The sequence below is a fragment of the Metopolophium dirhodum genome, chromosome 1, assembly GCF_019925205.1.
Source record: "Metopolophium dirhodum isolate CAU chromosome 1, ASM1992520v1, whole genome shotgun sequence".
NCBI classification, from domain to species: domain Eukaryota; kingdom Metazoa; phylum Arthropoda; class Insecta; order Hemiptera; family Aphididae; genus Metopolophium; species Metopolophium dirhodum.
The window spans coordinates 6044323-6056497 of NC_083560.1; the positions used below are offsets into that span (position 1 = coordinate 6044323).

The window sequence follows — 12175 nt, forward strand, 5'->3', positions numbered from 1 at the left end:
TTTTGGTTAGTTCTACAATGTATTCAACAAGATGAATCTACGATGCGAATTGAAAGTATACGGCATGAACAACCTAATAATTTAACATCTCGAAAAAAAAATTAAAATATGCTTCCCTTCAATATAAACTTCATGAAACTATTACCAGTTACGTAAATAAAGAAATTACAATGGATATTTTTTTAAATATCATAGGGAAACTATTGTGAATTTATATTTAATTTTGAATTATTATGAATTATTTAATTTTGGACACATTTTTTGACTATCATATTACTATTATGAATATATATTTAATTTAATTTTAATATATTATTATTACTATATTATTAATATTAATTGTGAACATATATTTATTTTAATTTAATTTTTTGAACCACTGAAAATAAAATATTTTATAGTACCAATATTCCGCCTATTTCATTTCTTTTGTTCAAAACACAATCACCGTACCAATTTTCCGTTTACCGTAACACACTACTAAAGGGGAATACGATTACGCGCATTGGGTATTAAACTAGCAACAGCTGTTCTTTAAGAACCCATTCCGACATAATTGAGAATCGCCGTGAAATACAAACGAAAGGTACAAATGTTTTCCAAAAAATATTTATATTTTTTTTTATTTGTTCACAGATGCGCGTGATTCTCAATTTTGATTTCCGGTAACATATCTTCAAGGTCAGTAAATATTAATATTAAAAAATAGAATAATAAATCACGAATAACATTTGGGATGAACGGTGGATTATTAATTATATCCCGATCGTGAACCTCAACTGTTAATTGTTTAATGTTTATATTTTACACTAATTGCTTGAATGCGTACTGCCCGAATCAAAATTGAGAATCAAGATTTATTAAGATTCTGTTTGTATTGATATGATTAAATAAATGTTTTATTTTCCCAATTTTTTGATTAAAATATTATTTCTTTTAAGTTTTTATATTGTCAGTTGGCCAACAAAGTATTATTTTATAAATCATATACTTAAAATGTTTATATTATGATATTTTTCTGTATAATATATACAATTTTAAATAATACGATTTTTAAGTATTATTCAATGATTGTTGATATAACATTTTTTTCTATTGTTCTATTAACAAGCATGATCAAACCTTTTATAAGCATTTGAGTTTTAAATTTAAATTGATATTATTACAAATATTTGGTACTTTGAAATGTCCCAATATTGTCCATTAGGGTTGATACTATAATAAAAAAAATGTGCAGTATGATATAATATATTTGTTGTAATATAAAATTGTATACATTGAAAAAAAATAAATATAATTGTACCTAATAATATAACTTTTTTAGGATGTTTAATGAAAAAACAAATATATTATTAATTGTTTATAGAGTATTTTATAATTTCACTTATATATATTATGTATATAATAGGTAGATATTTAGGATATACTACTTATACCATTATATTAAATGTTAAACATTTTTAAAATAAAAATAAAACATAATATTGTAGCTAATACCCTTTTTTAAATTGTAAATAGAAAAAAAAATAATATATTATTAATTATAAATAATATTAAAAAAAAGACATTGTAGCTATATAATATCTCCTTTTTAGCACAATAAGTATTGAAAAAAAGTATATTTTAATGTACCTATAAGAAGTTGTAATTGTTTATAGAGTATATTATTGTACTCATACAGGGTGATTCTTTTATCAAACAACACTCATTATTTGAAAAAATATTGACTTTTTTTTCAAAACTGTAGATTTACACTTGAATTGTATTTTTTTTAAATATTTTTTAATATTTTTTAATATTTTTCACTATTCTTTTTATTAATTATGACGTTCAAATTTTCATTTTTCGTTAATCCGTTGATGAGATATTGCTCCTCATAGTTGGGTGGTTTTGGGAGGTAGTTATTGTGTGTAAGTATGTTATACCTCGCTAGTATAATAAATAGTGTTTCACATCCAATTATAACAAATAAATTAATTTTCAATTCTGAGCAGACCGAGTTAGTAATAGGCGGTGACCGGTGGGGAGGGCTTCCGGGGGTTTAGCATCCCCCCTACCAAAGTCTGTCAAGCCCCCTCTTTTATTAGCTGTGTAGGATTGAAGCCCCCCTACTCACATTTATGTTAATAATGTTAACCTCCCTGAAATGTTAATGAATTTCCGACTATGGAGTTAGTACTTTTGAGAGGTAAAATCCGAAAATTCCCAGGACATTTTAATTATAATCGTGAAAAAGAAATATAAATTAAGGAAAAACGGGCATTTTTATAAATTTTAATAGGTACCTTCCACTGGTTTTAAACAAAACTGACATTGTTTTCTTTTTTGTGTAGTTTGAAAGCTACCTCAGTCATAATATGACGTTTTCGATTTTATGTAGGTAGTTTTTTATACTTGTTATGTCAATATTTTTGCTTGGTCAAATAGTTGAAAACATTTTATACAAGATTGCTCATAACTCATAATTTGATCACGTGATTATACAATTCAAAAATTATCGAAAATTCATTGTCAAGATATAATTTTAAAAAACCATTTAAAGTTAGAATTTTGACGAAATTTGTAAGTCATGAAAATTTGCATAATATTTTGATTTATAAATTCGTAATAAATTGTTCTTTTATCTCTAAGATTTGAAAAGTAATACAAAATTCCTAGTTAAGATATTCCACCTATAATAAAAATAAGTTTACCGAAAATTCACTTTCATTTTTTATAAGCGTTATAAGTGGACATTTTTTCGATATTGGTTATTAATTTCTAATAAATCGATTTTCGATAAATATGATAAAATTTTCAAAATATTTTGTCACCTTTAGAACTATATTAGATACCTATAGACAGTTGAAATTATCAATTTTTTAATTTATTTCTATTAATGTTTAAAAAACTTTTTAAGTTGTGGCAAAAAGCTTGAAAAATTTAATACAAGGTTTCTCATAAGTTGTTTTAATTGCAACGCCGATAAAAATATTAAAGATACATAGGCATTTTTTTTTTAAAATGAGTGTTATTAACATAGGTATATTATATATATTTTTATTTAATTACCTGTAATCTTATTGTCACAATATTTTTGAACTCCTGGGCACCAACACGAGTTCTCTCAAAGAAGCCCTGTATTCATATGTATGTATGAAATTAAATTAAATAAATAAAAAAAATATATATCAGCATGTATCTGCCAGGTAATATCAGCCTACCCACAGATACTGATCACCAGTTTATTTAAATTCGAGTAGTTATTTATGAACTCATCTCAATTCGACACGCTTATGTAAGTATAATATAAGAATTCAAAAAATATATTATTTAGTAATCTATTAAATTAATAATTAATTTAATAGATTGATTAATAATTCAGTGAAATAACTCATCCTACAATTTATGATTGAAATTTTTTAGAGTATCATGATATAAAATTGTCTATTAATGTTTATTCAGATTTTTACAAAATTAACATTGTTGTCATTTTATACGATTCGTCAATGCTCAAGTACCTACATTTTGACTGTAGCAGATTTTGGTACCATTATTCTTGAAAGTATAATAATTATATTTATTTACACATTTTGGTATCAGTATTAGTACCTAAAATATAACATATGTAAATGCAGTTATAATATTTAATTAAACTGTGGGTAACCGTTTTTAAACATTCACAGATTTTTTTATCCCTATAGTGTCTTTTGACTCCTGGCAAAAACCGTACAGTACAGTTAATATTATATGGTACTAACAAGTACTAGTGCTGCCATAAACTTGAATACTAATTTATTATAATCTCTCCTATTTATACCGGAGTATAAAAAATACATAAGATCAAAATCTTTAAAATTTCCATGTTCAATTATGAACTAAAAAATGATAGACAATATACATGGTTTATTAAATATTGTACCGACAATAGCTTTCCTGTCTTCCTTTCCCGCTGCTGACCTAGACTCGCTGTGGCATAAATTTAAGTCTTTTGATCCGGCCGTCTTAAATTGTTTGTTTGAGCTTAACAGCGCGGATGAGTATTCGCGTGCTTTACATTTCACTGTGCATGACCTTGTCGATGCATCCAAAACTGTTTTGGCGCAAATTCGTCCTACGGTAGCGGAGCGGAATATTATTAGTAGCACTCAACAGTTATACAATCGTTGACTCGTGTTCATGTCCGATTATGGTTTGTTGGTTATGTTGCAATACATATATATTAGCCGGCAATATTTAAACGTGTTGAGTGTCCGTCGTTTTCGGTACATGTACCAGCGCGCCACCGTCTTCGATACGGGTGGTCGCCGCAGTCATTCGTGGGCAGATCGTGACTATCATCGTGTTTTGGGGTAACTGGCCCTTACGAATCGTTCAAAAAATATGTGTTTAGTCGCGGCAATCATATCCACATATTGTTAATAACCGACTGTTTTTTGGCAGTACGGTAAATCATCGAATAACGCAAATAAGTCGTCGCGCGACTTAATGCCGATTGTTTCATATCGATTCGTTATATACTTATGTGGTACACATGGATCAAAGAAAAACCTGTCGGAATGGGACGACTCGCTTCCATCGGTATCCCGGTGTGACCTCCCCAAATGTTTGTTTTTGTGGATCGCGCGACAAATTGTTTACGCGCACTTGTAATTGTGACCGCATTGTGGTTTATATGCGCCGTACGACTGTCGTTTGATGTCGACGTAACTGTGACCCGTCGGTCGTTGTTACCGTTCGCGGAGCTTTGGTACCATATGTACCTACAAGTAATTTGTTTCCGTGCGTGTAGTGTTCGACGGAGGCAGATTATGATAGAAATTAGAATATAGAATTCTGATCGCTTCATGAGATCAATTGGAATGTTTGGCAAAAAACACGTCTAAAATACTATAGTATTGTATATTATGTATGTCACGCGTGTGATAGACAAAAACAGAAAACCACGGTATCGAATCACCTTAAATTATATAATATCATTGTGTACGGAAAATGATTCTGAGCGTTGATGGTTTGTCAGTGATGATATTTTAAATTATATTTTATTGTTATTACTTATTATTAATATGGTAGCCGATTAGTTGAATTAATATTATAAAATTACAAAAAAATAACTAAAATCGTAACTATTGGTTACTTTATATGTACCTAATTTCCTCCAAATTTGAACATTTTATATTTTTGTGATTTTTTGGTTACAGAATAACCTACTTACGTGGAACCTTGTGTAAGTTTTCAATCCTTAGCTATAAAAGTTGAACATTTTATAAATTTTGAACTAAAAAATCATTTTTAAATTTTAAATTTGATAATAATGTTGTCAAAAATTGAACTTTAAATGTTTATAAAAAAAATTGTGCTTATATATTTTTACACTACTATTTAGGCAATATATCAGGAGTTTTATAGTAAACTTTGATATTTTTTGGCCTAACAAAAAAATGTTGTTGAAATGTATAGAAAAAAATTGAAATTTTAAACTGCACATAAATAGCTCAAAACAAGTCAAAATATTTAGAAAAATTTATCAAGTATAGGAATTGATTAAATAAATATATGATAAAAATTTCAAGAATCTATGGTTATTTGTTTTTGAATTACAACAAAATAAGAAAAACGCTACATGACAAGTCGAGTGAATATCCAATATTGTAAATATTTGAACTTCAAACGCTCATCAAAATTTAATTTGACTTTGTTATACACATTTTTTATAAAAGTAGATAGCCTTATATAGAATCTTGTATTACATTTGAAAATCTTAGACTTGAAAAGAAAAATTTTTAGGAATTTTTAATTCAAAATAATTTGCACATTTTCGTGAGTTGTACGATTTTTTTTCAAAATTTAAACTTTAAATGCTTATGAAAAAAAAGTGACTATGGATTTTTAATAATTTACAAACGCCACAGTAACAATATATTAAGAGCTTTGTATTGAATTTTCAAGTTTTTTATCAACAAATAAAATTTTATTGACATTCATAGAAAAAAATTAAAAAAATTGGAAACTGAAAATGTCCGTAAACAGTTCAAAACAAATCAATATTTTTTGAAAATTGTATTGTGTATATTAAATGCTAATATAAACAACTAGTGAAATTTGAATGTATCTACGGTCAATTGTTTAAGAGTTATATCAAAAACCAAAATCGATTTTGTCGAAAACCGATAAATTCCAGTTTTTTCTTAATTTTTCTTTTCTTTTTCCCTGCGCTCACAAAAACTATTTTAAATTTTAGACCCCTAAAGTATTCATTTTCCTATCAGAAAAGATACTGTTGAAGAAAATCTAAGCATTTTTACTGTCCTAAAAGATGATGACGGATACAAAACAAAATTTAAAAAATTTAAAAAAATTAAAACGCATATCATTGTAAATAGCTTCACTCAGAATCTAAAATGAGAATTTTTACGTAAAGCCAATTTTCAAGAAAATCGATTTATAATGAAGTAATAGCCGAATTTACAGGTACATGAAATTGTCTAACCGAATATTGGCAAAATATTTTGATTCTTTTTGAACTATTGATAACTATATGAGCAATTTTTGTTTAATTGCTGTCGGTAAAAAATTTTTTGGTAGGGCAATAAACTTTAAAATGTAATTGGTACAGTTCCGCATAAGTTGTTAATAGTGAAATTAAAAAAAGTTGAGCGTAAATCCTTAATAATTTTTTACGACTGTCTGAAGCTAGAATTTTGACGAAATTCATTAGTCTCGAAAATTTGCAAATTACTTTTCAGTTAGAAATGAATAAAACATTTTCAAATGTAAATGATGAAAAAAAAATGACGAAAAATTGCAAATTATACTGCAGTTAAAAATGTATAAAATGATAAATTTTTTAGTTAAAGATTGAAATATTAAAACATAGTTTTTTATAAGTAGTTGATAATTTGATATTTTAACCCAAATTTCTAAAAATATATTCACACAGTTATTTGTATATACAGTTTAAGTTCTAATTTGAACAAAATTAGATATGTACCTAAATAAAAAATGTTTTTAGTTATTTTATTGTAATTTAAAAATATTATGCGTGGGTATACATAAAACTTTTAAAGCAAATTAAACGTTTTCGACAAAGTAAACTTAACATACTGTTAGTATAAATTACTTTAATATCAATATTATAAAATATACTTATATTAATATTGGCAGACTGTCTTCGTTCAATTACGGTTTTCGTGTACAATGATTTTATATCATTGAATTAAAATTTAATACATCCATTAAAATTACCCATTTGACATCTAATAAACATTAGAGCGGTACCCACTTGCCACCTATTTTTTACATTAGTACTTCATTAATTGTATAGTATATTATGACGTCCGTCAAGTTGGCACCGGCACAATACGCTAGGACTATACATCTGATATAAAAAAATTGCTAGGAATTTGCTAGATTTTGCTAGGTCATTTTCAGAATTTGCTAGTATTTCGTTTAAGTGTAAATCAAAATTCAAATATGCCGGTGCCAACTTGACGCAGCACCGGCACATTGTCCGATCGGCTCGAAAGTGGTACCGAAATATTGCTAGTCATTTGCTAGATTTTGCTAGGTAGTTTTTGGAATTTGCTAGACTTTGGTTTTTCCAGTAACCCGGAAAATGGAAAATGGCTCAGCACCGGCACATTGTCCGATCGGTTCGAAAGTGGTACCGAAATATTGCTAGTCATTGTTATGTATGTACATTGTACGGTGTGTCCGATACTCCGATATGTTATCTGTAACGATAAATATATATATATACAACATTATGTGATTATTATGTGTGTCCGCCGTCGTGCGTAATGATAAATAAAGCAGTCGTACTTTGTCAATGCTCGTGTGTGTACCTTCGCCTATCTTATATATAAAATACGTAACATTTGGCGACGAAGATGAAAATTCGGTGAAAATATTATTTAATTTTCTTGTTGTGATTATAATGTCGAATATTTCGCAATACATACCGGGTTCGGAATCATTCAGTAATTATTTAGATCGATTAAACGCGCAGTTGACCGTTTTAAAAGTTAAAGAGGCTGATAAAAAGTCCTATTTAATCGCATACATTGGTTCGGAAGCATATAGTCAATTAAAAGATGCTTGTTTGCCGGAGGAACCACAATTAAAGTCATACGACGAGTTAGTGTCCAAATTGGAAGAAATATATTCACCACGTCGTCTTGTAGTGAGTGAAAGATTTATTTTTAACCAACGTACACAGAACCAGGGTGAGTCAACTCGGGAGTACATAACAGCATTAAAAAAATTATCAAGTTTTTGTGTATTTGGTTCGTTTTTAAACGATGCACTGCGAGATCGGCTTATTGTAGGGATAAGTGATGAATCGTGTCAACGAAAATTACTTGGTATAGAGTCCCTAACGTTTGAAGAAGCATGTAAAATTGCTTTGGATTCGGAGTTGGTTTGTAATCAAACACAACAAATGAACAATAAATCACAAGTAAATTTTATCAATAATGGGAAAAATGTGTCTCGTCAAACACATTCGTCATCGAAGTCGGAACTCAAGTGGAACGGAAATTCTGGTGGAAAACCGTGGTCTGGGAAGTCGTCAAAACCTGGTCAAAAAAATGGTCAGTCAATTCAGCACGGCAGTCAAAGTTCACGAAGTCTTAAGTTTGGTCAATGCTATAGATGTGGAAGGAAGCACGATGTCCGTACGTGTCCAGCCAGAGAGTGGGAATGTTTTTCATGTAAATTAAAAGGTCATACGTCGAAAATGTGTAAGACAAAAATTAAAAATAATTTAGAGTCTATTGATTTAGTAAATAATGTGTCTCAGAATAGTGGGGGAAATCCACTTGTGATTAAAATCAAAGTTAATAATAAGCTTATTCCGTTTGAAGTAGATAGTGGAGCGTCGGTTTCAGTTATGCCGATTAAATATTTTAATATGTATTTTAATAATTCATGTAAATTAGAAAAAAAACATATTCAATTAAGTTCTGTAAATTGTGAACCAGTCAAGGTTTTAGGTCAAACACTTGTAAATGTCGAGATGTCAAATCAAAAAAATATTAAACTATATTTAATTATAACGGAAAACTCTGTAAAAAAAGTTTTAGTAGGTCGATCTTGGTTAGATAAGTTATATTCAAACTGGAGATCGAATATGTGTCTAAATTGTATAAGTAGTAATGTAGATTGCAAAATCGGGAAAAATATTATGAATTCTGTAAATAATAATAATTGCGTTTTAAGTGAAATAGATGTAATTAACAATATTAAACTCAAGTTTCCCGGGGTGGTTAAATTAAATGATAAACCAGCTGATTATATAAAAGACCATGAGGTCAATTTATCTTTAAAAGAAAATAGCGTACCAGTTTTCCATAGAGCATATCAAGTACCATATGCACTAAAGTCTGCTGTAGAAATTGAGTTAAATAGATTAGAAGTTGAAGGAGTTATAAGTAAGGTTTCAATTAGTGACTGGGCATCGCCTATTGTAGTAGTACCAAAAAAAAATAATAAAATTAGAATATGTGTAGATTTAAAAACTACCTTAAATCCAAAATTACAAATTGAACAACACCCATTACCAAGAGTCGATGATGTGTTTAATGAGTTATCCGGGGGAAGTGTATTCACTGTTTTGGATTTAGCAGAAGCGTATTTACAATTACAGGTTGCACCTGAAAGTCGTAAGTTTCTTACAATTAATACTCATAAAGGGTTGTACTGTTTTAATCGTTTATGTTATGGGGTAGCGTCAGCGCCAAGTATATTTCAGTCAGTCATGGAAAATATTTTACGAGGTGTTTCTAAAGTACAAGTATATTTAGATGACATAATAATCTGCGGCTCGTCAAGGTCAGAGTGTGAAGAAAATGTTAATGCGGTGTTAGAACGTTTAAATGAGTATAGAGTTAAAGTAAATTTTGAGAAATGTCAGTTTTATTGTTCAAGTGTACAATTTCTAGGTCATAAAATAGATTGTCAAGGCGTACATCCCGATGGAAATAAAATGGATGCGATAAGAAACGCACCGTGCCCTAATGATGTAGTACAATTAAAATCATTTCTCGGTCTCATAAACTATTATCAACGTTTTATTCCAATGTCGTCATCTATATTAGCTCCCTTGTACAATTTAACAAAAAATAAAATACCTTGGAATTGGTCTGACGAATGTCGATCAGCGTTTGAAAATATAAAACAGGTATTAATAAAAAGTCAATTATTAGTCACGTATAATCCAGATTTACCTCTAGTAGTTACGTGTGACAGTTCTAGCTATGGTGTCGGTGCAGTTCTTAGTCATTTGATAGATGGGGAGGAGAAGCCAATTTTATTCGCGTCTAGCACCTTATCAGCGGCAGAAAAAAATTATGCACAAATTGAGCGTGAAGGGTTAGCAATAATCTTCGCAGTAAAAAAATTCCATAAATACTTGTTTGCACGCAAATTTATTTTAGTAACTGATCATTTGCCGTTAAAATCAATTTTTAATCCGTCAAAGAATATACCTGTTGTAGCTTCATCTAGATTACAAAGATGGGCAGTTATATTGTCTAGTTATCAGTACGAGATTCAACATAGGAAGGGGGTAGACATAAGTAACGCAGACGCGTTATCAAGATTACCTCAAAGTAGTAATACTGGGGAAAATGCTTGTTCAATTTTATTATTAGAAAATTTACCTTTAACGTATAAGGAAGTGAGCAAAAAACGAGTACAGACGAAGTATTAAAAGAAATAAGTCAGTATACGAAAGAAGGTTGGCCGGGGGTAAAGTCGTTAAAATCAGATTGCCAACAATATTATAAAAGACGGGAAGAATTATCGTTAGTAAATGACTGTTTGATATTAGGTAATCGCGTAGTAATTCCAAAGTCATTAAGAGAAGACGTATTAATGTTATTACATAAAAACCATCCGGGTATTGTTCGTTCGAAAATGCTCGCAAGGTCGTATGTATGGTGGCCTAATATCGATATTGATATAGATAAGTTTATTAAGACGTGTACGGAATGCCAATGTAATCAAAACGATAAGAATGTTAGTGAGAAAGTGTATATTCCGTGGGAAAATCCATCAGATTCTTGGAAAAGAAGACACATCGATTTTCTAGAAATAAATCAAGTTAAATTATTAATCATTGTTGACAGTTTTAGCAAATGGATTGAGTGTTTTGCAATGGGAAGTACAACGGCTTCAAAAGTAATCGAAGTTTTAGAAAATTGTTTTTGTCGTTTTGGTTCCCCAGAGATAATGGTAACCGATAATGGTCCACCTTTTGGCGCAAATGAATTTAAAGCATATTGTGAGAAAAATTGTATAAAACTAGTACATTCGCCGCCATACAATCCAGAGTCTAATGGGTTGGCAGAGCGAGGAGTGCAAACGATAAAAAAATTATTAATAAAGAGTTTGTGTGTAGAGAGAGATGTAAAAAGAATACAATCAAAAATTAATAATATTTTAGTATCATATCGTAACACACCAACAACAAGCACAGGTTGTAGTCCGTCAGATTTAATATATAATTTTAAACCAAAAAATCATTTGTCCATATTAAAACCACCAAATATTGTAGAAAAGAATAAAAATATTAATGTTACTAAGTACGAAATAAATGATAAAGTTCTTGTTCGAAATAATTCAAAAGGGCAGAAATGGTTAACTGGACGTATAATGAAAATGTTGGGAACGTGCAGTTATTTAGTCCGGGTTGGTGATAAAATCAGATTAATGCATGTAAACAAATTGAAAAAGAGTTATTTAAATGATGAGGTACATCCAAGGGAACTTGAATAATAATAAAAAAAAAAAAAAAAAAAAAAAAATATATTGTTTATCTATTTAAATTTTTAAGTTATATTTATTATGTATTGTGTAAAATTGTAAATGTTAAATCATTATTATTATTTTCTAAATTGTATGAATTTTGTATAAGTTAATTTATTGTACTAAAATTATATAGAAGGGAAAGATGTTATGTATGTACATTGTACGGTGTGTCCGATACTCCGATATGTTATCTGTAACGATAAATATATATATATACAACATTATGTGATTATTATGTGTGTCCGCCGTCGTGCGTAATGATAAATAAAGCAGTCGTACTTTGTCAATGCTCGTGTGTGTACCTTCGCCTATCTTATATATAAAATACGTAACAGTCATTTGCTAGATTTTGCTAGGTAGTTTTTGGAATTTGCTAGACTTTGGT

The 12175-nt window shown here is 29.2% G+C and overlaps 1 protein-coding gene across 1 annotated transcript; it reads left to right on the plus strand.

Moving 5' to 3' along the window:
• Positions 1 to 10896: 10896 nt before the first annotated feature.
• Positions 10897 to 11757, plus strand: LOC132941380 (uncharacterized protein K02A2.6-like). Its single transcript, XM_061009452.1, has one exon. The coding sequence runs from the start codon at positions 10897 to 10899 to the stop codon at positions 11755 to 11757; it is 861 nt and encodes a 286-aa protein (XP_060865435.1).
• Positions 11758 to 12175: the final 418 nt, after the last annotated feature.